The sequence below is a fragment of the Trichoplusia ni genome, chromosome 11 (assembly GCF_003590095.1).
Source record: "Trichoplusia ni isolate ovarian cell line Hi5 chromosome 11, tn1, whole genome shotgun sequence".
In the NCBI taxonomy this organism is placed as follows: domain Eukaryota; kingdom Metazoa; phylum Arthropoda; class Insecta; order Lepidoptera; family Noctuidae; genus Trichoplusia; species Trichoplusia ni.
Window position 1 is genome coordinate 4,718,372 of NC_039488.1, and position 25,810 is coordinate 4,744,181.

General features: G+C 40.1%; 2 protein-coding genes across 2 annotated transcripts in view; one reads left to right on the top strand and one right to left on the bottom strand.

The window, feature by feature from the left end:
* LOC113498786 (ubiquitin carboxyl-terminal hydrolase puf) overlaps positions 1-21,362 on the bottom strand; it is a 28,943-nt gene extending 7,581 nt beyond the window's left edge. The window contains exons 1-42 of the mRNA XM_026878929.1: positions 21,092-21,362; positions 20,842-20,938; positions 19,797-20,551; positions 19,446-19,717; positions 19,079-19,297; positions 18,685-18,870; positions 18,002-18,080; positions 17,857-17,929; positions 17,428-17,546; positions 17,025-17,139; positions 16,348-16,519; positions 15,793-15,942; positions 15,158-15,285; positions 14,946-15,024; positions 14,467-14,651; positions 13,755-13,935; positions 13,257-13,407; positions 12,701-13,004; positions 11,770-11,959; positions 11,424-11,552; positions 11,048-11,227; positions 10,400-10,754; positions 9,856-9,980; positions 9,401-9,520; positions 9,023-9,145; positions 8,108-8,260; positions 7,651-7,762; positions 7,189-7,403; positions 6,455-6,623; positions 5,733-5,959; positions 5,186-5,389; positions 4,738-4,910; positions 4,080-4,246; positions 3,761-3,851; positions 3,216-3,393; positions 2,647-2,787; positions 1,948-2,102; positions 1,447-1,573; positions 1,184-1,294; positions 981-1,057; positions 786-894; positions 319-477 (exon numbers count right to left, since the gene is read on the bottom strand). Coding sequence (XP_026734730.1) covers positions 319-477; positions 786-894; positions 981-1,057; positions 1,184-1,294; positions 1,447-1,573; positions 1,948-2,102; positions 2,647-2,787; positions 3,216-3,393; positions 3,761-3,851; positions 4,080-4,246; positions 4,738-4,910; positions 5,186-5,389; positions 5,733-5,959; positions 6,455-6,623; positions 7,189-7,403; positions 7,651-7,762; positions 8,108-8,260; positions 9,023-9,145; positions 9,401-9,520; positions 9,856-9,980; positions 10,400-10,754; positions 11,048-11,227; positions 11,424-11,552; positions 11,770-11,959; positions 12,701-13,004; positions 13,257-13,407; positions 13,755-13,935; positions 14,467-14,651; positions 14,946-15,024; positions 15,158-15,285; positions 15,793-15,942; positions 16,348-16,519; positions 17,025-17,139; positions 17,428-17,546; positions 17,857-17,929; positions 18,002-18,080; positions 18,685-18,870; positions 19,079-19,297; positions 19,446-19,717; positions 19,797-20,551; positions 20,842-20,938; positions 21,092-21,134 — 7,098 coding nt within the window. The 5' untranslated portion in view covers positions 21,135-21,362. The remainder of the gene's footprint in view (positions 1-318; positions 478-785; positions 895-980; positions 1,058-1,183; positions 1,295-1,446; positions 1,574-1,947; positions 2,103-2,646; positions 2,788-3,215; positions 3,394-3,760; positions 3,852-4,079; positions 4,247-4,737; positions 4,911-5,185; positions 5,390-5,732; positions 5,960-6,454; positions 6,624-7,188; positions 7,404-7,650; positions 7,763-8,107; positions 8,261-9,022; positions 9,146-9,400; positions 9,521-9,855; positions 9,981-10,399; positions 10,755-11,047; positions 11,228-11,423; positions 11,553-11,769; positions 11,960-12,700; positions 13,005-13,256; positions 13,408-13,754; positions 13,936-14,466; positions 14,652-14,945; positions 15,025-15,157; positions 15,286-15,792; positions 15,943-16,347; positions 16,520-17,024; positions 17,140-17,427; positions 17,547-17,856; positions 17,930-18,001; positions 18,081-18,684; positions 18,871-19,078; positions 19,298-19,445; positions 19,718-19,796; positions 20,552-20,841; positions 20,939-21,091) is intronic.
* Positions 21,363-21,556: 194 nt separating this feature from the next.
* Positions 21,557-25,765, top strand: LOC113498899 (dol-P-Man:Man(7)GlcNAc(2)-PP-Dol alpha-1,6-mannosyltransferase). The gene is made up of 8 exons (XM_026879089.1): positions 21,557-21,770; positions 21,845-21,977; positions 22,237-22,410; positions 22,655-22,808; positions 23,003-23,147; positions 23,537-23,763; positions 23,942-24,082; positions 24,169-25,765. Exons 1-8 carry the CDS (start codon positions 21,645-21,647, stop codon positions 25,358-25,360), a joined length of 2,292 nt encoding a protein of 763 aa, XP_026734890.1. The 5' UTR covers positions 21,557-21,644; the 3' UTR covers positions 25,361-25,765.
* Positions 25,766-25,810: the final 45 nt, after the last annotated feature.

Consider the following 25,810-nt stretch of genomic DNA (forward strand, 5'->3'; position numbering starts at 1 on the left):
CGTCAACTACAACTACTACTTATTTGACACAAAGATAATGTAACGTTAAGAATAAATTAAAAAAGAATCTGAACTAAGTATCACTAGGGGTGTCGCAAACATTCAAGTCATAAAGACACGCAGACTTGGGACAAGAATTCGTGGTTCTCACAAATTATTGCGCTGCGTGAGGATCGAACCCGCAACATGTCGCGCACATTGAGTTTAACATGTTGACACGGCTATCCGTGCAATCAAGACGAAAACTGAACAAGAGCCTAGTTCAAATCAAAAGTAAAAACACTCACTTTCGAATAAAGCTATTTTACAATAACTTACTGTAGTAGAATTCTGTCCTAGATAGAAGTTGACCATGCTGGAGATGGCGTTGATGCGCAACATGAACTTGCCCTCCTCCTCGCCCATCTTGCTGAACTCGTACAGCAGGCTGAAGTACTCCGTCAGGTGGCGCAGGTGGGAGCGGGCGCCGTTCTCCATCTAGAACCACAATTCTTTTACAGACACAGCTTACAACACTAATTTTGGACTTTGATGAAGTATTTATAAACTTAAGCCTGGGGTTGAGGGAAAATGAATTGCAATCAATCTATGATCTTAGAGAAAACGCACAAAAAGCATACATAAAATGATTTTTGTGAGTTTGACATTACAGTCAATCCAGTAAAAACGTCCCTCTGTACTCAATTTAGTTAGCAATTAGCCTTTATAAGGCTTTTCCTAGGTCCTAGATGTTCAGTTAACACAGCCAAAGCGTATTATTTAAGCAATAATAGAACACAACATACCAGTGATAATAACATCCTTATAAACCTAGTAACACAACTTGCTTCGCCCAATTTGCTATTATCCTCGTCTTCTTCCATACCTTGTAGGTATAAGGCACAATGACTAGATCTAGAACAAAATAAAACATTTTTATACTAACCGTTATCAGGACTTACTAAAAAAACTAATTGATAATTATAGTTATGGTAACATACCTGAGTCTCTGTATAACGTGCATACAAAGTCTTTGAAACATTTGCCGGACCATCTGATTCGGGCATTTTATTAATACCTAAAAAAAGAATAATATTATAACATTGAACTGCATCTTTTTAAAAATAAAAGTAAAACTGTTACCGACAGAGCTCCCAACAATTTCTCGCTGTGTCGGTAAAACAGTTTATACATATGCACTCACTTGCATCGGCCACCACGTGTCATCAGCCATATGGCCTAGGAACCATTCTGAAGCTGCAGCAGATGCGTTGAACTGCTTTGTCACTAACTCCACCCATGATACCATTGTTGGCTGGAAATAAAAGAAACAATAGTAAAATAAAAAACAAATCGTTTTGAAAATTCATACGCCGTTCTCGAATAGTATCATGCGCTGACGGAGTATGACACGCTAACTATAAAGAGTTCATAAGTGAAAAAGGTCAGTATACTATAATATCAAACCTTTTCTTTTGCATGGATGAAGGTTTCAATAAAGAATGAGGTCGATAACCTCGCCGCGACCTCGGTGACCTCCGGCCTCAGAGTCATCAGTGACTGAGGCACTGAGCTGCACATTTGACCCATGAATCTGTGTAAAGAGGAAAATCTTACATTAGGATACAATAATGTTGAAAATTAAACCTAATTTGTTTCAATATCTATCCTTGCTGAATCACTCGACTGAGCAGATCTGAACAAATCTAGTTGTAAATAAAGAAAGTCGGAAAACTGTTTGCCAAAAAACGGTCAGCAGTTAACACGATACATTGTACAGTACACGGACATTGACCTTAGCTTAGTCAATTGCTAAGTCCATTTTCTATAGCCCAAGCTAGGCTCATATCACCAAACAGATCAATTCCTTGATCTTAAAACCATTGAACTGGACCATAACATTTACATATTTTTACGGCAATTTTTAATTTGTAATTAACATTAGAAAGTTTAGTTAATAGTACGTACGTGAAATACGCGTGCTGGAAGATATTCTTATCATGCAGGAATTGCATGTTATCGTCCCATATCCACTTGAGCAGGTCGGGCGGCAGGCGCACGGCCGCCTCGCTGCTGCGCCGCTCCACTGACGGGCTGGGGCTGGCCTCCTCCGCGGTCGACGACTGGGAATTAAGGGAGTTATTAGTTTCATGTATTGATCTTCATCAAATAGATTCAATACTCAATCATTTATTGCGTTTCATAATGTACATCAAGGTCTTAAAATATAATAATACAGAAGCCTTATGGACCCTGTCGGGCACAGCAATACTCGTTCGTTTATACATGTAAGTATTTTGAACACTTGAACGTATCTTAATGTCGATATTTTCTATATTCGCCTACTGTGTATGCTTCTGGGCAAAGGTCTCCCCTAAATTCTTACTACGTTCGCGTAAATCAAGAACGCCAAGTTTTCATATTGTATCGATACAATACACAGACATACACAGCTTTCAAATATCTTTTTAACTAAACATAACCCATTGATTCAATCTGGTCCCAAATCTAAATTCTTTTAAAATAAAAAATGTGTTTAAAGAAAATGCTATGCAAATCATACCATCATCATTATGAACCAAAAAAATGTACCAAAAATTGTGTCTCTAAGAGCAAAATATTGTAAGATCATAATTATAACTCTATCACAGTTGATGCTAAGTATACCTGTGCCTCTTCCTGCTGTCCGCAGTCCGACCCTCGCTGGCTGCGCGGCGGGCTCCACTCGTAGAACAGCATGTACGCGCTGTTTGTCTTCTCGAAGGAGAAGTCCATGAACTTGTCTGTCACAGAGTCGTAGGTTTTGCTCTGGAAAGGAAATAATAATAATGTAAAAAAAAGAAATATTACACAACTTTCACACAACGCCATCTAGTCTCAAACTACGCAAAGCTTGAATTACGACTAGTAGATATAACAAACATCCATACTAATACAATTAATATGAAATTAACCCTGTCCGTCTGTCTCGCTTTCACGCCAAAACTACTGTACCGATTGTAATCAAATGCGTTACACAGATAGTTTAGAGCCTCAGAAAGGACATAGGTTACTTTTGTACAGGCAACATGGTTTTAGCGAGAAATAAATAAATTACACCCAGACACAGTACAAATGATCGTGCTCTTCACTCGAAAAATTGTCCTGGGTAGGAATCGACTATATACTGAACTGAATGGTCTGTTGGTACAACTAGTACCAACAGACCATTCAGTTCAATGTGAGTGTGTAGTTACCGTCATCTCCCCTCCGAAACACTCTGCGGCGATGTGCGCGGGGTCGAAGGGCTTGACCTCGGCGTCGTTGAACAGCAGCCAGCGGTCGTGGTGCTCGTGCTCGCGGTCGCGGATGAACGAGTAGTAGTGGCCGCCGTCCGCCGTGCCCGTGTGGACTGTCACGCCTATCAGCTCGTATCTGCGGAGAAGTGGACTTGGATGAGGACGGGATCAATCGTATGAAGTGATAGGCAAATAAGATTGTATTGTGTATTGATGTGAGATTTTTATGGATAAGAGATTGCATGGTGTTGTGATTATTTTGTGTGTACACGATCTTTTATTTAATTAAATAAACTTCGCAATGGAATAGGACAGAATTTTTTAAGCTCGCGAATATTCAAAAAATATCTCAGAATTCTGTGAGTAATATAGAATAATTCTATGTAGGTATAGCATATTTGCGTTGATATAGACTAAAAACCAACTTTAAGTAAACATCGTATTTTTTAAATATAAAAAAATTGAACACAAAATATTTATATTATTTTTGTATTATATCTTACTCGTAATGCTCCTCAAATTCCGAGTTGTCTTCAACTTCAGCGGTGGGACTAGCATCACCTTCCTTTTTTTCTGCAATCTTGTTCTTCTCCTCTGTAATACAAAATTACATTTTTTATACATGCATAGGGTATGTTATAGCAAGACTAAACCCCAAAAATGTGGAGCTAGCCTAGAAGAAAATCCGCCATCTTGAAAAAGGGATTAAAAGAAGTTTGCGTAATAATAGTCTTACTTAAATAAGAGAGAGGCAGCCTGCTTCAATCGTAATCCCATCAAAATTAATTTTCAGATTAGACTAAAGTTACTATTATGATTTACCTTGATATTGCGCCGGCATGAGATGTTTCTCGACATAGCCAGACATGTCCAGCCTCATCGGGAACGAGAAGTGCGTGTTGACTTTCTCCTTGAGCATTGTCAACATGTTGAATGTATACCGCATCGTGTTGAAGCATAAGATGCGAGGGAGTTTCTTGAAACACGCTCTGGAAATAAACATACAAGGGAAATTGTAGATGAGGCATTTCTGTTTTACATTGGGGATTTGGGTATTCATCCGTTTTTTTTTTTTCTGTCCTGTCAAACCTTCTGTGCGTGACGTGCCACGGGTTCGATCTTTGCGTAGAACAAGCGTTTGTACGATTCGCAAAGGCTTGTTCTACGTCCAAGTGCCTTGGTGCATATGACAAGAATATTTGTGAATAAACCCGCGACAAAACGATTAAATTCCTTAGAGCGGGAGTCGTTTTGTAAACAGAAAGAAAAGTGTGTGATACCCGACGATTTTAATATCCGAGCGATTACTGCCATGCAAAATTAAAGGTCCTCACAATAAGCACGCGTAACAGGAGGCGAACGATTGGGCATAAAGTAATGTTAGTGCTGCAATTCAACTGCACTTCAGCTGCACAATTCAATAATATTATACGCTTAATTTCTTAAATAATAACAAATCTTTGCAAATAATGTATCGTACCGTTTCTCCGCGCGCACTTTAGCGGAGCAGTGCGAGCAGGTGTAGCAGTTGTCGCCCTCCAGCGTGTCCTTGACCGTGACCTCGTCCAGACTCTGATGCAGGTTGCGCATGTCCGCGACCTGGCAGCGCACCGTGTAGAACTCTTCGAGGGTCCGGGACACGTGCGGGCAGTCCTGAGGTCAATTACGGTGGTTAATGACTAGTTCCCGAAGTCAAAATGCATTTTTAAAAATGCGAATTAGGTAATTATTTGTGATTTAGTCTGAGTTAAGTCTGACTAGGCTGTAACTGCTTTCCTTCTATGTAACAAGCTCAAGTATACGAGTTACATTCGCATGGCAATAATAATTTCTAGGACTGAATGATAAATATTAGATAAATCCAGCCGTTTTTAAGTGTCTAACAAACAGCAGTTTACTGCGTAGAAATTTAAATATGATCTACTCACCAGCGACACAACATTGTTGCTAAGCACTCCACAGAACAGCGTCTTGACGAGCTTCTTGAGCTCGGGCGTCATCTCCTCGAGCTTGGAGACCAGGTCGATGAAGAACTCCGCCATGTCCTTCTGCTCGCCAGTGTTCAGCGGCTGGTGGTCCATCTGGTACACCTTGCAGAAGCTACGCGGATTGTATGCCTTGCGCTCACTTTCCTGTAAACATATATTATATTGAAGTGCAGGTATTTATGTTGACTGTTGTCTTTCTAGTAGTGGTGAACGTAGGAGTACTTCTAGATTTTAGCACTCTATTCCAGCCATCTATGGGTCCGGTAAACGGCGTAATCGATTCGCACTTGAGTTCGATCTCGAGTCTCCTACAAAGGCAAAAAATTCTCAACCATTCCCGCGGTATAAAATGACTGAGTGATTGCTCTAAGATCGGTCATTTTTTAGTCAGTTTCATTCCAATATATGCCTATAACTTACTTCTAACATGACTCAGGGACACGTTTTTCATTAAGTCATTAAAAATATATAGCAACATGTATAGTACCATGAGATATGCGAACATCCTCTGCATCTCGTGCAGCGTGGGCGCGTGGCGGCTGGCGGCCACGTCGGCGCGCAGCAGCGCGGCGCGCGCCTGCGGCATCATGTACAGGTGCTGCATGCACGACGCCATGTAGCACGTGGCGCCCAGGTTGGTCAGCCCCACGTAGCCGCACTCCGAGCGGGACTCCTCCGCCGGCCAGTAGTCCCACGGGTACGACGACTGCGGACCTACACGTACCAATAAAATTCTTATTAGTACCCCGATACCCCTCAAAAAACCGATTACATGAAATCTACGGAAGGAGAAACTTCCGCAAATGTTATTAAATGTACTCTTTTGCTTTCTGCGGTGTTGATCATCTTATGCCTAAAGTCTCCTTATAAACACTGTCTTAATCCTTTCTATTTCAAACAAATAGTATCTTTATTTTTAGGTCCACGACGGATATTCTCATTGCGTGTGTATTTTTTTTGTATGTTTCTTCTGAACTCCAAACTGGATGAACCGACTTTGTCCATTATTTTTTATCTAACATAAAATAGCTGTCAATTAGTCAAGTTTGATAGGGTACTTTTTATTTGAAGGTTCTACGTATTGTTGTTAAAAAAAATACAATCGATAAAAAACTCATTTGTAGAGGTAATGCTAAATAACAAAGTGAAGCAAGTAAACTTGTCTATTTTTTTTCTATGCTCAAAACTGAGTAACAAACATGTCCATACCAGGTTTATGGTGTTCCATGAGCTTGTTATGCAGCACCATGTAGTTGTCGGGCGCGCCCCGCACCAGCTCCACCAGCAGGTCGTAGGCCGCCGCGCGCGACTTCTGCGACTTGCACTTAGGCAGGTTGCGGTTGTCCGGGTTAGGGACGTCGAATAGGAAGCCGAATACCTGCACAGGAATATTTTACGTTTTAAACAGGATAAAATTTAACATTCATAATTCTAAGCCAGACATAGTTTCATACCCCCAAATTTTAAATGGCTCGATTTCGATTGATTACATCAAACATGTCTAAGGACACCTGCACATAGATCGCTTTCAATGTAAAACAATCTAAATAAAAAATGTTCTATCCGGGATCTATGATGCCATGGACATATCGACACGTTTCTAGCTTCAGAGGTTTAAAAACGAATCAAGCTTTGTGTCCTATACTAAACCAAAATGCATCTAAAAACGAGTCGAAGATAACTAGACTCTACCAAACCTTTACTGTAGTGAAATAGTATAGTGAAAGCTCTGAAATTTAACTTGATAATAAGCCCTCAAGCTATTCCATTTGATTTAAATTAGTGTATCAACGTCTTTACCCTCACTGCAATACAACACCACTAAGGCACTAAACCATTTTTAGGCACATTTAATTATCATACGCCACAGATCTGTCTCATACACAAGCCACTATACTAACATCATAAAACTAAATATATTCGTATTCTAAATTCCAACTCACCATTTCCAGAGTCCTAGTCCCTTGTTCAGACATTTTGAACTGTAAGGGGTGTTTGACCAAGTGCGTCAGTAAGCTGAGTTGTCCGTAGAGCCCGTCGTCAGGTGAGCAGGGTTCAGTGCGGCGCTCAATAATCTCTCGCTTCTCTAAAGACGTGTGGATTTGTTCGCATAGCTCGTTGAGATCGGGGGCGCCACTGTCTTCGGAAGTTGCACCTTCTACAAAATAAAAAATAGGTTTTCAATTCAGTGTAATATCTAAGTGCTAGGATTAATTAAGTGAAGTTATTTGACTTTTTAAAGTTATCAGTAATGAATATTAAATAATCGCTCAATTTGAATATATCCCGGGTAGCAGATGGACAAAAATTGTTTGAAGCCAACAAGGTTGATTTTCGCTTAACAGTTGAGATATGAATCAAACATGCAGTACTTTAGTTGTAAAAATAAGGTTAATTAGACTTACCTTTGAAGAAATCTTCCGGTAGACCATCAATGAGTCGACAAACTAGCCAGAAGTAATCCCGGCAGGCCGGTCCATACGGTTCCTTTCCTTCTTCCGCGTGATGATGGACCACCTGTGATACACAAATACTTTGTACTCTTGGTGATATAAAAACATGTATTACTGTTAGGTATGGATTTCCTTACAAGTAGTTAAGATATTAAGATTATAATGTGGAAGTCACTGATGTGACATGTATGAATACCTATAGAACATTGTAGTTTATACATAATTTACTTGTTATTACAGCATTTTCCTAATTTTCATGAAATTCCAATACAAATACAGTAATACGAAACCATTATAAATTACTTATTATTGTATCGTGTTCGTAATTTTCATAAAAACTCAATGCTCAAAAATATGAGTCAATAAACAAGTCGTGTGTTATAGTGTATGGGGCCGGTGTGGTACTGACGTCGTGGTGGTGGTGGTGGTGGGGCGCGTGGTGCGGGCGCATGTCTGCGGCGCGCGGCAGGTGCTCCAGCAGCAGCTGCAGCAGCGGCGCCAGCACGGCCACCTCGCCGCCCGCGCACAGCCGGTACAGCGCGCTGCCCGCCTCGCGACGGACCTGCGCCGGGAACACACATGCAGGTACCGTACGTAGGGGACAAGGCATTGTAAATGTTACAGGTCTTTACGAATTCCCCTCAGACGTTAAAGAAGAAACATTCCGGTAGTTTGTGCCAGTGTGTCACAACAGACGCATGTCTCTGAGTTGTTTCGTATTGCAATCAAGTTAGAGTCATTAATATTAACGTTTCGAATGGGCTCGAAAAAGGCTATCTCAAACAAAAATAATTCGCTGGATAACAGGTTCGCTTCAAATAAGGTTTCTCCACTTCTCAAATTGTATTGCTACTCCCCAAAATGAACAATATAGTATAGAATAAACTATACCGGAGGTCGAGGGTTCGATTCCCGCCCAGGACAAATGTTGTGTGATGAGCACGATCATTTGTTCTGTGTCTGGGTGTAATTTATCTATAATATGTATGTATTTAGAAATATATAAGTAAGTTTATCAGTTGTCTGGTTACCATAACACAAGCTCTGCTTAGCTTGGGATCAGATAACCGTGTGTGAGTTGTCCCAGGATATATTATTATTATTATTCTTTATTGTATACCATGGAATTGCAGCAGTGATTCATAACACATACAGTAGTTAGGGTATAGTATGTAGCATACAACATTTTATTCATCCTGTCTAATTTTAATTTCGTTTATTTTAGCTCCTTATAGAACCTACATTTCCTTGACACTTATCCACTGTATAACCCTTAGATGACCATGTAATAACATTAGTCTAATCATAGCACTGTATGGCTCACCGCCGGGTCAGCATCGTCGAGCAGCAGTCTCGGCGCGGCCCGCCGCAGCGACCAGGCCAGCGCCACGGCGTCACCGCCACCCCGCGCCCACCACACGCACATACGCATGGCGTGTTGGACCACCTGACAACAACAAATACATTACAGTATGTTAACACGTCATGTTACATGTCATTGGAGAAAAGCAACCTGAAAGCTGATTAATTTAATTTATTGTCCAATCGAATGATGATCGATGATGATGAGGTTTACAAAATCACTGATAAAATAATTTAATCAATGAATAAAATAAAATATATACTATCTAACAGAATATTAAGATAGTTTTATTGTTTGATATGTTTACAATAATTGTAAAAAGAATGCTATTTAACGTACCTGTGCTCTTCCCCAGAAGCCAGTTTTGTATGTGGTGGGTTCCTTGAGTGTGGCCGCTTCGCACAGGATCGATATCAAGCGCTCGGTCGTCTCCTCCACGCTCATCAGTGATAGCAAAGACTGAAAAAGTATTGCCACATGAAATATTTTCTGTTGGACAACTTAAAGTAAATGTAGCTGGGTAAATGAGAACCTCCTTTTTTTGGAGTCGCTTAAAAAGCAAATTAATTCATAAAAAAAATATAAGTCATGAAAGAGAATTTTAGTTCAAGCTCATGGTGTAAATTTTTAGCACAAAATATAGGAAATGCAAAAGCATGCAAACATGTCTTCATAATAAAATTATAAAGACATGTTTGCATGACACCACACACAGGAATAGATTTGAAATCGAACTCGCGACACGTCATGCTCTCTGGCAATTAGTCCATACCACTCGGCTATATGATCCTTACCGGGTGCAACTTGGGCGTGAGCGCGGGGTCAGTGGAGGGCAGCGTGCCTATCCTGCACAGCAGCTGCAGCAACAGCGCCAGGCAGTCCTGACGCCACTCGCTGTCGTCATTCCTTTGTAGTACACCTGCAATATTATGCTGATATAGTATCATGGAAGCGAGAGATTGTTCTAAAGTTATAGAGGTGAAGAACATTTCTACATGACCCATATCACTGTCAGAATTTTTTGATTTGTTTAAGTGTACCTATTAGTTTTTATTTATCTTTAAATTATCATTTAGTTAGTGATTTAGACCTTTGTTTAGTTCTAGCTACCGCATTAGGTTAAGTAACCTGTAATGGTAGATTAGTGTGATAATTAAATAAATAAAAAAAGAATTTGAAAACGTTGCGAAACGCACTTGTTTTAAACGCACCCGCCGGACGTCTTACTACGCCCAGAAGTTTTTACGAAGCTGTGTGTTAATTCTAGTCATACAGAAATCCAATATCGATTTATTTTGTTTCACAAAGAAATTAGGAATGATGATTGATACAACTTACCTGACATCATGATATCGTATAACAGTCTTAGACCTCCCTTCTTAATAAACAATTCGTTCCAGTTTTCCACCGCAGCCTTCTCCTCCTCACTCTTCTCATTAGTAACCAGAGGACTTAATGTACTGACTGTATTCTCTTTGACATTCGGCGGACCAGAATTACTTGAGCTCAGCTTATCAATAATGTGTAGGGAATACATGAGCTTCTGTGGACTGGTTGGGTCCAGTAGTTCTGGTAGCTTGCCCTCCGTCGGGTTTTGGAAGGCCTCCAGTAGGGTGGGGTTTAATGGCACGGCTTGGAGTATATCCCAGACACGACGGGATAGGAGTTGAGCTTTTGTGTGAGCTACGGGTTCCTGTGAAGTAAGGAATAGTTGTGTTACCAAGTTATTTGTTGTGTAAAATGAGTCGGTCTTAGTGGGTCTTCGAACTTCAGTTGACTGCAAGATAGACAAGTGCTTTTTTTTGCCGATGGCAAATGAATCATCTTCTACCCTGTAAGGCTATTATTGACCTAAATATTCGAATCGTATTTTGGCAAAATCATGAAAATTCCATCAACACAATGTTTCGTCTATCGCCTATATACTGAGGATATCAAGATAAAATGTATTATTAACAGGAATTATAAAAATCTGTTGTATCTTACCCTGTTGGCCCCGGGTTCCTTCATCTGTCCCAACGCCTGCATGAGCGTGAAGAGTTGGTGGAAGTAGGTGGGGTCTAGCAGCAGCAGCGTCGGCAGCCGAGCGCGGGCGGGTGCAGGCTGCGCGGACGGCCACTCCGCCCATGCACCCCGCCCGCCCACTCCGACTGATACGAAGACGAGCTGGAACAACACACATTTGTTTGAAATTGGCTTTGAGGAATATTGGCAAGTATTTAAAGTACATTCGATGCATTTTTAAGCCGAATAATGTGCTAGATAACGCCTGACTTTCTATCTAACAAATATTGTTATTTTTTTTTATTGTTCGAATCAAATAATAGTTTTGCTAGAGTGCGAAAGTAAACTCTTCCTATACCTGATTATCCTTGAAGCCCATGTCGTACAAGGTCCTCTCGTCATAGTCTATTGTCAACTCTTGTCCTTGTGTTATCATGCGCAACGGTCCATCCGTAGATAGTGAAGTTACGCCTTCTTCACCTTGTATCTGTGGATAAGATAAGTTTGTTTACATAAGTGCTGCCGTTTATAAGTAAAATGTGGAGACTTTTAGTTATACTTGTATTAATCGAACATTAGAAATGGTCAAGCTAAAATATTCTGTGAGGTCATATCAATCCTCCTTTGTGTTGCGAGCGACATAAAAATGCTTGATATTAGCTTGAAGCTGTGTTGCGTGGCTAGTGTGGTAGGTGTAGAGTTACCTGTTTCTCCCACCAGACGTGCACGTGCGCGCGCAGATGCGCCACCAGGTCGGAGTGGTGCAGCGCCAGCGAGGCGCGCGGGCCCGCGCCCGCCGGCTGCAGCGTCACGCGCACCGAGCCGCCGCCGCCGCCGCAGCCCTCCCACGCGCCCGACTCCGCCAGCGCCCAGCGCCGCAGGTGGTACGCGTACCTGCACCAACACACTACACTCAGTACGCACTAGTATGATAAATTGTGATGTCAGAGGTCTCAAACAAGACAAAAAGATGCCTAACGGAAATTGCGTGATCACAAAAATTTCATCAGTATAAAATAATTTGGTGTTTAACTGTTCATCAACATGCAATCAAATCGAATACAATATCACGCTTGTAGCGAGTGAACTAGCACGACTAAACGCAGTACAGGATAACGCGATATGACGTCAGAGCGAGCCGAGTGAAAAACAAGTTCCAGATGCGCCGCCCACTCCGGGTCGTCAGGCGAACTTAGCCTCGCCTCCTAAGACATGGCGCTGGAGCATCTTTTGTGCAAGCCCTGATGAGGCAAGTTGGCTGCGCACACGTCTGTTGTGTTCGGTGCTGAGCGGGTGTAACCTCCCACGGAAGATGCGTCAAGTGGGAGTCGTTTTTGTAACTTGCTACCTCAATACATCGCTGTTACTATCGCCTGGCATTTCATTTCTTCGCCTATCGCTTTATCGCTGCCGCTACCTATTCACATCGCAAGTAGTGCCTACGTCATCACAGACTGCTATACTACTTCAGTACGTAAATTAATTAATGGTACAAAGTACTAATGACTCGGCAATAAACAGCAGAAAACATCCCACGTTAAATAACTGACCAAAGAATGTTCATAATTGACACTTCTTCATAATTTAAAACCATCAATTATTATCAAAAATTGTCTCTTAAAGAAATCTACAAACCTCCTCTTAAAAGTATCAAGATGTGTTTTCAACAGTAGCAGCGCCCTCTGTATGCACTGTAGCGCTGCCTCTTCAGTCATATGCTCATAAATATTCTGTTTGTCAACAGTCTTTTCCTCTTTGACGTCTTGCTCACACGTCATCTGAGAGGACGAGGTGCCCTCGCCATCCTTCTTCTTGGTAATAAGCCTTTCAGCGGCGGACGACAGGTGGAACATGCATTTAGCTACGAAATCGTCCTCCTGTTGAAGTTGCTGACCCATGTAGTAGCTGTTTAGGTATTGTATGGCACCCATTGATACATCTGTGAACATACATTTTATATGTAGAGACACTGTTGGCACAGTATTCTTTAATACAGACAACTCTTTTTATTCTAACTAATATGGGAACGCGACGCCCTTCACTGTTTAGCCAAAACTATAGTCAATACTCAAGCCACATTTTTATTCGTTAGCTGAAGAAGATAACTGATGAATAAACCTTATATATAGACGTCAGGCACATTAAACTTTCGTCTTTACACTATATTGATGTTATTAGGGTGGTTTTATACCAGTACTGTTGGCCCTGAGCGCTATCTTCCACAGATGGTCCATGGCCAGCGTGTGTGGGTGCGCGGCGTCCCGCGAGTCGCCCGTGCCCAGCGCCATGCGGGCCAGGTTGCACAGCTGCTGGTACAGGCTCAGCCCCATGATGCTGATGGTCTGGTAATAATATCGACAAGTTAGTTTCAATCATTAAATTTGTGATGAAGTTGCACGGTACAAATGGAGATCATTCGTACCATACCGTATCATTCGCCGGGTAAAGATTTGGTAGAACTATTACATGTATAATGTAACTCAAAATATTTTATTTTACAGTAAAACCAGAAACCCTTTCTATCTTAAAAACAGTATAGAATAGAAATTCTATAATGTTTTTTTTAATAATCAGAAGGCAGGAGGAGCTCATAGCTAAGCTATAACTGCGCAACGGGTCGCAAGAACATCAAGAATAAGAAATTTCGGAAACTTAAATGAAGTAATACACTTAGTTTTAAATCACTCACCTCTGGGTCAAGAGTGGGCATTTTCTCGACGTACAGGAACCGCAACGCGTCGAGTCCCAGCGCGTGTTGGTCCGGCGACTTGGTGTGCGACAGCAGCCACGAGTACAGGCAGTCGGCGCACTCGCTACTGCCGCGGACCACGAGGCATTGCCACAGCTCTTCTACTTGCTCCACCGTTAACCTGCAGGAGAAATAACGAGTTAGATAATTGAATCGAAATTGTAACCTTGCAACATGGTTATTAAAATTCTAACAACACATGTAAGTTTTCAGATGTTTTAATGCTATTTATGGTAGATGTTTAAAGTGTCTTTTTAGCTAATTAGAAATAAATATTGTTTAAAAGACACATGCTGCCTTATGACTATTTTTGATATAATTCTTGCCCTTGCTTGAAAAACTGGTATTTCTGACAAACATTGTGTTAGAATTAGTATCCGCGTTTATATCTTTCAGCTGGACATAGGTCTCTTTCGGCATAGGAAAGGTATTGGGCATTGATCTCCACGCTAGCTTTGTTCCTCACGATCATTTCTTTCATAGTTTGTCAGTGGTCTAATAAAATAACCAACAAAGTACATAGTGCTTTGCCTACGTCGCGATTGAACTTGCACCTCGCGCATAGAACTGCAAGGTCACTACAACGTCGATAACCTCAACATAGTAGTAGAAGACACGCGTTGCTAGTACTTATGTCGCTAGTATCACGTACCGGAAGTGTTGCGGCGAGCCGACGGGCGAGAAGATGGCGGTGAGGAAGTGCAGGCGCACGGTGAGCTCCGTGATGTGCGCGTAGTGAGGCGCCTCGCCCGGCGCGCGCGCCACGCCCGTGTAGTGGCGCAGGTCCTCCAGGAACAGCCGCATCATGCCGCGCTCGCGCTCCGCCCACATCACCACCTGCCCAGGGAACACTCGTACACTGCTATCGGGATTGGTTATACCTAATACCACGTTTCGCGCATTTTATAGACTATAACAATATAAACAAAGGCCCGGTCTCAACCGGACGATCCACAAAGTTCCGATCGCGAGAAATCTTCATCGTATACGGGCGTGATAGAGAAGCACGTAATAAATGAATATACATTTTGATTTCTTATCTTATGTGTCAAAAACGATTAACGATGCAATATGAGTAGTGTAGACTTGGAGTTCTCCGATAAATTTGACCTGATTGAATGATAAACTTACCTGATGCATGTCCATACCGCGTAACTGTTGAAATGACGAGAATAATTTCGGTAATAGCCGAAGAGAGACCGCTACAGATCTGAGGAAAAAACAAAATACAGTTGTGAGACACAACTAGCGGTTTATTTTTCGAAAAGTCTAACAACAAAGTCTAACATAAAGGAACTTTTTTTTTTTTTAAATGTAGTTTAAAATATATTTCAACTCCTTACCTGTGATTGGCAAGATTGTCAAGACATCCTTCAATGAACTTTATCCTTATAAACTTGTCCGTGCTGAAACACAACAACGCGCAGAGCGCCTTCTCCGCCTCGAGCGCTAAGCCCTCGCCAAGTTGCTCCTATTTAACAAAGTATTTTGTTATTAATCACATTGTATTACACTTTCAACGGGTAAACATTTTCATTCGGCAAGAACCTGAAAAGTCATTTTTTCTGGCAGAAATGATTTGAAGCATATACCATATTTTCTTTATTTATATTCCATTGTCTTTAGGTCAATAGACTGGCTGTTTTTTTGCAAATGTTCAAAATGTTTAATGTTTGTGCGTTTCGATAAAAGATATTTGTACATGAGCTTGCAGACCTCACATTGAAGAAATACCTCATGTTTTTTTAAATGATGAGTCAAAGACACATGTTTTAACCATGAAGGTTGTTATTTCTATAGATCACAGCAAACGGTAAGGCGATACCGCTTGTAAAATAGTCACGTGTCTAGATGTAAATGTGTTAGTAGACCATCTAAACTTTAGTCGTTAATGTCTACAAGTGCTAGTTCCGTGTGTGGGTGTGTTGTGGCGTAGTGTGACCGATCTTCGCCCGTTTCCCCGCGCCATACAACTCACAATGTTGCCGTCCTGCAGCAGGTCCCACAGCAGCGTGTTCCCGGGGCGGCACACGTCGTCCACGTCGCAGGCGGGCGCGGGCGAGGCCCCGCGCGCGCGCTTGCCGCCCGCCGCCGCCGCGCCGCCCTGGTACTCCGTCAGGCACTGCGCCTTAGTACAACAACAACTCAGTATAGTAGAGTGCGGGAAAATCATGGGTTCCACAGTACATGCGATTTGTATGTTTGTGAAACCCCCGCGACACAAGGGTTAAATTTCTAAGTGCGGAAGTCAGTCAAAAAAAATCCCCCTACACAAAAAGAATGTTCAAAACTGAAAATACACTTATTCCTAATAATTTATATCTTTTAAAATAAAATATAATAATAAAATAATTTATATTTCAATGTTTTAAATAAATCATTCTTTAACCTAATAGCTATTACTAACGGCATATTCAGACAAAGAGCAATGACTTTAACTGCAAAGGTTTAGATGCATCAAAAACGTTATAAACTTCTTTTGTTAAAATCGAAATATAGAATTTGAAATAACAGACATATGGGTATATATTACCTGCGCAGCAAGCCTGGCCAACTCCTCCTCGCAGGCGGAGTCGTCCTCGTCCAGGTCAGCGAGGTGGGGGTGGGAGTGGGGGGAGAGCGCTGATGATGCACTGCCTTCCTCCTCCTCACCAGCGCCGCCGCGACGCTTATAGCTCTCCATCAAGCGCAGTTCCATTAGACGCCTGGTTATCGAGCACAAATTGATATATTCAATATTCAATACTTAATTATAATGAGGTTCCTGTTATTTAAGTGTTTACTGGACATCTGTACAGTAGGTGATCAGGAGTTTGGTGGTAAAATATTAATATGATGATACTATACATTAATGTAATAAATTAATGATAATATGTAATAATGCTGTATGTATTAATTTGATTATTAATGTCAAACCATATTTGTATACCTTCCACAGTGAAACATAGTGCAACTAAAATGTAATTTTCCACCAAGTGTACCACCTTTGTTTAAGAAATAAATAAATTTGAATTTTCTAAAAGTTTCTCAAATGGACATAATGTATGAATACTGGTAGAAGAGAGCAAAATTAGAGGCTTCAGTACAAGAAAGGCTTTTCCGTTAAACCTTTTCTATCAGTGCCTTTATTTTGACATAAAGAAACTGGACAATTAATTATAAAAAACACACACAAAAATAAGTTATTAATTGTGGGCACTATAAACTAACCTAGCGTCCACATTGTCACAGATCAGCGGACAATGTGCAGTATCACTGCCGGACGACTCCTCCTCCACTTCAGACACCGACTCCGCCAAGTCCGCGGTCTTCAGCTGTGTCGCTGCTAAACAATACAGACAAATTTGCACCTTATTTTCAAAGCACAATGTTCTTTTTACCTTAACATTGTTTTAAGGGTAAGGTATATTGTAAGATCTCATTTTATGAGTGAGTATTAAAATTTAATAAAGTCCTTGTCGAGAACAGCCTAGTCACAGTACATATGGTAAATGAAATATCAGTATTATGAAAAAAGAGGTTGATGTCAGGCGATGTCAGGTCAGGTTGATGTCAGATTACAGTAATAATAATAATAAAATGTATAGTATGCATGTATGGACCATCCACTCACGGAAATGCTTGGGTTTGCCTGGCTTGTGGCGCTTCTTGTAGAACTTCTTCTTTCGCGGGCGCAGCAACTCCTCCGCGCCGCTGCTAGCACTGCCGCTACTGCCCGCGCGTTTGTTGCGTCTGACGTCATAACAAACTCATCATAAAGAAATAAAGTTTTCATGTTGCTGTGTGTATACGACCGTATTATGCAGACAGGAATATACAGGATTTTAACCAAGCTACTTAGAGAAATAAATAGGTAAATACTGTAAATAGCAATGTCACACTGGTAAAAAATAAATTTGATAGCAATGAGACTTCATTTCGTAGTGCAGCTTCTACTTTGGTGCATACATATACATATTTCTTAATATAACCAAGTTTTATTTCACTAAATACATGAATTGTTTACTTACTTTTTTACATTATTATTGAACACGACACTTACTTTTGGCAAGACTTGAGTGTAGGACATTCCTTCTTGGTGAGCTCTTCGCCTTCGCGCAGCCACTCTTGTTCAGCTGGAAGCGAACATTAAGATTGTATACAGCAGTTGGTTAAGCCACGTCATAATATTAGAGGTATATGTTTACCAGTCAGGTCACGCTGATGTTTACTTTGTTTGCGCGGCGTCGGTCCTGCCTCTTCACCAGATGTGCTCAGCTCCTCGCACTGAGGACAATATAAGTTGGATGAACTCGACAAAAATGAACAGAATTGGAAGAAGTTAATTAAATAAATAAATAACCCATTCGGTGGGTTCCCATGAGCCAGTGTACCGAGGTAAAATGAAAATTAAAAAGAAAGTGAACGAACAAAACTTTCACAAACTTTCGTAAAAGAATAAAGACTAGCATTTTTTAATAAGTTTCACGTATAATTACCATTAAGAGCTTAGCTTAACAAACTAAGGCAGGTACCATTTCGCAAGACTCGCTCAGCATTGATTTTAAAATCAATTACAAGTTGTTTGCAAAAAAGAGACTGCACTGAAATTTACATGCCTACAAAACTTCAGCTAAGATTCGGTATCAGTTTTCGTTACTTGAAAATATTATGCCTGCGAGGCGCTAGCTTAGCTATTTTAGTATTGAAGACAAATAGTCTACTCGGTCTATCTGTGTCTTAGCCAAAATATCACACAGTCATTGTATCATAAAATGTGAAATTCGCCGAGTTATAGCTACAGCTGAATGCATAGACAGAATATTCTACTTAGCAATTTATTTAACCAACAAACTTCAGATACCACCAACTTTATAAGAAGAAGACTTACAGGGTCATCATCTGAGTTGGTCTGGTCCATGCTGACGCTGGCCTCGGAGGAGGAGTTGTGGTGCGGCTTGCAGGAGGGCTGCGGCGGGCGCAGCGGCGCGTCCTCCGCCGGCGCCGGAGTGCCCGCGCCCGCCCCCGCCCCGCGCGACCACAGCGCGCGCATCAGCGCGGACGCCAGGTACAGGCTCTAGCACACGGAAACCACTTGCTTAGGTACACTCAGGTTACTTGTATTGTTTAAGGTCAACAATTATTAATATTTGGAAATTTAGATGCAAAGTCATATTTCAAAAGAACGACGAATTAAGAAAAATAATAATATACTTGGGTGAATGAACTACAATTTCAGGATGAATTGTAAAGTCATTGTATGCTAAATGAAGTTAGTCATTTACCTGTTCAGTATGTTCCTTAGGCGGCAAGGCACACAACAAGCTATAGAGATGAGCGCATGGCTTGGGCGCCAACGCCCTGATGAAACCGGGCAGCAGGTCGTAAACCTGGCGGCCGCAGTGCTTCAGCTGCGCCGCCGCCCAAACCAGCTCTACGTGCTCCGGCGTGACGCGCCCCTCAACCGCAAGGAATTTCAGGATCATATGAGATTGCTTTATCACCTGCACATAAAAACATAGCATTAAAATAGTATAATATTAATTTTGAATCACCTAAATCAAAGACAACTATTGACCATGTTCCAAGTTGATAAATTACAATCATAACTTAAACCAATAGATCAAAGAATGTTCCTGAATGCAGACAAACCTCCACATGTAGATTAGGCCCAAACAAGTGTTCAATGATGTTGTTGTTGGAGAGCCAGGTCGCCAGCTGCTGGCCCGCCACCTCCGCGTCGGCCGCCGGCTCGCCCGCGCACAGCTCATTGTGAGCCGCGATGTGCGCGTTGATCTGCGCCACGCCGGCTAGACGCATCGTCAGGGTACTGCTGTTGAAGTACTTGAAGGCCAATGCTAGCCCATCCGCGTCAAACGCCAGAGGCGCGTCTAGTGGTTCCTTCGCTGCTCCCCACATGAAATCTGGTAAATATAACAAAATATAGTAATTAGTGTAAGAAATAACTATTTACTACAGTCACTCTAGTGATAGATTACCAACCTGCCATAGACTTGACTGCTGGCACCCGAAGATCCTTATCCTCTAAGCTGCACATGTACTTTAGTATTTTGCTTCTCAATGGCATGAAGAGTTGAGCCACAGCCCTGAAGTTTAGCCACAGTTTAAGGTTGCCCACTGCAGCTACAATAGCATGGGCCATGGACAATGGCAGGCTTCCGGGTGTAGCACTTTCAAACACAGATGTCATGGCACACACTCCCCCTAACTTGCAGAATAAGCTTACATTGCGAAGTAAGTAAGCAGGTATCTCAGTGTCATGCAGGTCACAATATGAACTCAGATTTGATATTTCTTGAGCAGAGAGGTCATCTAACCGACTAAGTGCAGAGTGTTTGCAAGCTAAGTATAGCGGGAAGTTAAGGAGGAATACTTTAGACACAATGTGCATGAGCTTCTCCTTTTGCTGCATGGACCATACTTCAGTGTCTTCAGTTGGAGGAGAAGGTGTCTCAGCATGTTTGGACTCCTCTGCAGTGTCAGGTACGGGGGAGAGATCATCTGGTTCAGCTGGAGATTCCTTCTCTTCATTTTTCTTTTCTTCTGTAGTGGAAGGAGTTTCAATCTCAGGTTTCTGTTTTTCTTGTGCATTCTCAGCTGCTGGTGTGGTTTTAGCTGCTTCTATTAGTTCATCTTTGAGCTGCTTTAGTTGGCAAACAGACAAGCACAGTATGCTCTGGACTACAAGATAGAACCTTTCAAAATTCTTTACATCCCGATAGCAACACATACATTGCCTAAAACAAAACATAAAATACTATATACAACAACTTCACTAGCACAAAGAGTACACTACATGTACCTTGCTCAATTTTTTGCATATTATTTAAATTAATTGCACATTTATATCACTTATCATATCAATGTATGTATGATATACTCAATCATACTTATAAAACTTGCAATCATCATAAGGTATTGTTAGGACCCTAACAAAGCACAGTAGTTTACCCACTTAGATTGTCAAATCCCTAACAGCTGTAGAAAGCAAAATCTGTGCTGGTAATAAGCATAACATATATTTTACCTTTGTGGCCATGAAAGAATATAGTTTAGCACTGTCTCCAGCTCAGATTGACTTATTGTTGGATACTGGGATACATCGTCGGTCAATCTGGATTCACCTAAAATAACAGTCGGAAGACATCATAGCTGCTCACCATAACAAAGATTAAATTTATAAACATAATACAAAGGCATAAATACTATATTTTCAAATCAAAAGGAAATATGGAACACACAAATGGACTGCTAAATTTCGAAACAATGTAACTTACAATTTACTAAAAGCTGTGAAAACTCCGAACAAACATCACACATTCTTAATGTTTTATGTCAAGATTGAGCGAAATATTATTGCAATATAATCGCAAAGGTTATTTCAAGTGAATTATTGATCATTATTGATATTTTTCGTATCAGAAAACGAATACTGCCATAAAATGTCACGGTATCCGTTCCACCATTGTTGACGATTGTTGTCAAAACTACGTTTTGTTGTATTTGCAATTACAAATTTAAATTTTGATTTATGGGTAAATTATTCAGTAGCCGCTATTTAATTAGATAAGCCAATGCAAGTAGATAGTAGTTTTTTGAATTCTATAGATGTTTTGTACGTTTATTAATTTATCGGCGGTAACGTTTTATTATCATGGATTGCATCTTTTCAAACCCGATAATCGACTAAATAAATAAGTCAGATGTTTTTGAATGACATTTGTCCGAATTGAAATGATAATAATGACATTAGACGTCATCTGATTATTGTTTGAGTTCCAGATCGAGCGATGGGTTGATGCGGTGTTGTTGTTTATTATATTAAAAGAAATGGTTCAGTTACTGTACATTGTTGCTAGCTTACATGTGTTGCTATGCCCGTTCACAAAAGTAGAAGAAAGTTTCAACATTCAAGCCACACACGATATTTTATATCATCGCCATAACCTCTCACAGGTGTCTAGTAGTTCTAATTTTGGATTCATAAGTCGCTTCCTATAGTATACATTAAATATAATTTTTGTTTCCAGTACGATCACAATGAGTTCCCGGGAGTTGTGCCGCGCACATTCGTCGGACCGCTAATAATTTCAGCTATTTCTGCACCATTAGTGTCAATATTACATCTGACTGGAATAAACAAATTTTGGATGCAATATGTAGGTTAGTGGGCATTAGTAATTTTAGATCATATGCTAATGATGTTCTGTTTTGAAAACTAAAGTAGTCTGAACTGTATGTTCTATTATTGTTTTGCTATTATCAGCTTTACTTACTTTGAATTTAGAATCACTTTGCAAATACACAATGCTGATTCCAATACTACTTCAATACAAATAAAACAGTATTTTAACTTATAAATAGCAAAAATAAACATTTTATTTAACAAAACATTTATTTTCTATTTCATTCTATTTTCCAGTGCGTCTAACCCTGGCAGTGTCAGTGATAGGGGCATGGAGCCGGGTGAGGAATGCTCTGCAGAAGCAGTTTGGCAGTACATATGCCTGGTGGTACACCCTCATTACTGTCACACAGTACCACTTCATGTTCTACATGAGTCGGCCATTACCTAACATTATGGTGTTACCTCTTGGTAAGAATATAAATATAAACATTAGAAAAGATTTAGATTAAAAAAAATATCCTAGACAAAAACTTCTTTCATTATAATTGTTAATGGTTTTATAAATTAATCCTTCTTTTGTTCCTTCTTATCTGTTATATTTTTTAAAATTAAAGATAAATTAATTGATAAAAGAATTCAAATGAAAATAGTGAAATGTTACATTAAGTCAGTGCCAGAATTTTCCATTAATCTGTTATAATTTATGTTTCAGTACTCCTAGCATTTGAGGGCTGGATATCAGGCAAACACAAGCAGTTCTTATGGACGGCAGGAGCTTCTATTGTCATCTTCAGAGCTGAACTGGCCATGCTATTTGGACTGTTTCTTATTATAGACTTGTATTTTAAGAAGATTGACATTAAAACGTAAGTTACTTCAGTCCATTCAGACTAATCAATGACTGATCTAAAAACAAAAAAGTATGTATAAAACAACTGCAGCAATTTAGAGAATAATATTTTTAAACTATGAAAGTTTTATGAAGAAATATTGAATGGTTTAGTTAAAAATATATTGCACTTTTGATTTTATAAGTAAAGCCGTTTTTCTTTATTTCCAGGTTATTAAAGATAGTAATACCAGCAGGTGTGGGTCTAGTCTCCCTCACTGTGGTAATAGACTCGATATTCTGGCGCCGGCTGCTGTGGCCAGAAGCAGAAGTCTTCTGGTTCAATACTGTCATGAACAAAAGCTCCGACTGGGGTGTATCCTTTTACTATTGGTGATATAAAATTGTCTTGGCATTCAGTATTTCAGAAGAAGAGCTTCTTTTTCCTTTTCTTTTATTTTTAGAACGACTCCCACATTAAGGAATTTAATCTTTGTTTCGTGGAGGTTTCACATACATCCAAGTCGCAGGTACATATATGGATCTGTGAAACATACAAATACTTGCAAACACGGGGATCGAACTCGCAACACTTCGCGCAAGTAATACCAATATCATTCGGCTAACCGAGAAGTGGTTTGAAAACAACAGTCGCATCTTTAATAGACGTAAATAATAATAGACCTATAAACACGTCTTCGACACGCCTAAATTAAAATCGACCAACGTCAAACAGTTTAATCACTATCCTTGACTCTAGCACAGACATCACCATTCCTCTGGTACTTCTACTCGGCGCTCCCACGCGGGTTAGGCCCCAGCCTGGTCCTCATCCCGGTGGGCATGTACCTAGACAAGCGGTTGCTGCAGTATGCCGCGCCAGCTTTCGTGTACATTCTGCTGTACTCGTTTCTGCCACACAAGGAGCTCCGGTTCATCATATACGTCTTCCCCTTGCTCAATATGGCTTCAGCCGCCGCTTGTTCCTATATGTAAGTGTACCTTCATTTTTTCCGTAATATAAAAATACTAAACAAAAGCTTTCCTTTTTTGTCCAACTCAAAAAGAGTGTGTACAAATACAAACTATTTCAATTTGATGTAATTTCTTGTTGCTTACTCCCTGCAGTGTCAAATTACAGTAATGTCTACAGTATTTTATTTGTTACAGATATGTAAGACGAACAAAAGCACCTATTTTTGAGTTATTGTTTTGGGGATCCATTATTGTGATCCTTGGTAATATTGTCATATCATTAGCATTTGTGTTGGTGGCAATGACCAACTATCCGGGCGGAGTAGCGATCACAAGGTAAATATATGAATATATCTAATATATTTTATCCCTATCACACAAATAGTCTTGACAATTATTCTTATTTTGTTTTCATTTTCTAGATTTCACAAACTGTTGAGGAACGAGCCCTTCGTCCACATCCATATCTGCAACTTGGCTGCACAAACTGGCGTCACCCGGTACACGCAAATCAACGACCGTTGGATGTACAGCAAAAACGAATCCCTACCACCAGATCTACTACAAGATTACACCCACCTGCTTATTGAAGCTAAAAGCAAATACTCATCGAACCTGAAATCCTTTGCACAGACTCACGATATCTTAGATAGCATAGAATCTTTCTCACAAATAGCTATGAATTATAGGCTAATGCCACCAGTCAAAATTAAAACAAAACCTGCTATTTTCATTCTAGAAAGAAAAGATTTCCGTGAGTTCCCCCATGGACATCAGCTGGGCATCTCTAGAAGCTCTGCCTTAGCAGCTGAAGAATCAATAATGAGCCATGAAACTATCATGGAGGTTACAAATTATGAAAATTTCGTAGAAAATGGATCTAAAGAAACTGAAGAGACTGCTATAAGTGTCGAAGAAGAAGAGAAAACTGCTGATTTAAATATTTCAGATAAAGAAAACACAATTATAGATATGCCTGAGCCGATTAAAGAAGAAGTCGAGATACCGACTGCTGAAGTAGTCCCTGAAGAAAAAGAGCCAATCGTTCAAGAAGAGATCAAGGTTGAACATGACAAATCCCCGAAACTACCAAAGGCGAAAAAAGCATTCGACGAACTAAAATCACTTCGAATCGAAAGAAAAAAGAAAGCTATCGAGAAAATTAAAACGGAAACTAGAAAAGAAGTAGTAGAATCGGCAAAAGAAAAACTTAAGGAAATAATGAAACGTCACAAGAATATCGCTGATGAACTGTCGGAGAGTATTATGTCTGATATAACAAGTGAGCTGGAAGAAAAAGACGGAAGAGGCGATATTCCGGAGAGCGAGTTCATACCTGAACTGAATCAAGTCGAAGAAATCGAGAAAGAGGCTAAGAAAGAAGAAGAAAATGTTAAAGACACATTAAATATCGACGTAACAAATCATGGAAACGAAACAATTGATTCGATCGTCGACGAAGTAATCCTAAGACTAATAGATAGAAAAATATATGACGATAAAACAAAACCTGAGGACATTAAGCCAGATGACAGGCTGATGATACAGAAAATTGTTGAAGAGGTTGTGTCTGAGAAAATTAAACTGAATTACTCAAACGCTGAGAGTAAGTGAGAGTGGATTGTTTTATATATTGTGTTTTGTTTGAACTTGATCTCGTGTATTGGTGAACCAACAGTGGCTGGTAGTTATTCTACCTACAGGATGTGCCTTGAATATTGTAACATATTATTTATATTCTTGTTGAATGTTGGTGGATACTTGCATTTTGTTTTGTCGTAAGTGATTATATACTGCATTTCTTTTTTATTTTTGATCAAGATTGTTTCCCCAATGTTTTCTAGTCATATCACGAAACAGAAAAATATTACGTTCGGTCAATTTTTTATGACAGAAATGAGAAAAATTATACATTTATATAGGTTATGAATAACATATCGTAAAGCCAAACATTATATTTTATTCTTTTCTTGGAAATCAGAGTGTTTGTGGTAAATAAAGTGTAAAATAATTGTTGTATTTGTTTTTTTATTAGAAGTTTAAGTTCCCATGTTTTAATCGTAG

Bases quoted from the DNA above. Each gene is read 5' to 3' on its own strand.
- LOC113498899 (XM_026879089.1), top strand. From the start codon at position 21,645: ATGGTTCAGTTACTGTACATTGTTGCTAGCTTACATGTGTTGCTATGC. The intron at 21,978-22,236 runs GTTAGTGGGCAT...TCTATTTTCCAG, and splicing joins ATTTTGGATGCAATATGTAG to TGCGTCTAACCCTGGCAGTG. The intron at 23,764-23,941 runs GTAAGTGTACCT...TATTTGTTACAG, and splicing joins GCCGCCGCTTGTTCCTATAT to ATATGTAAGACGAACAAAAG.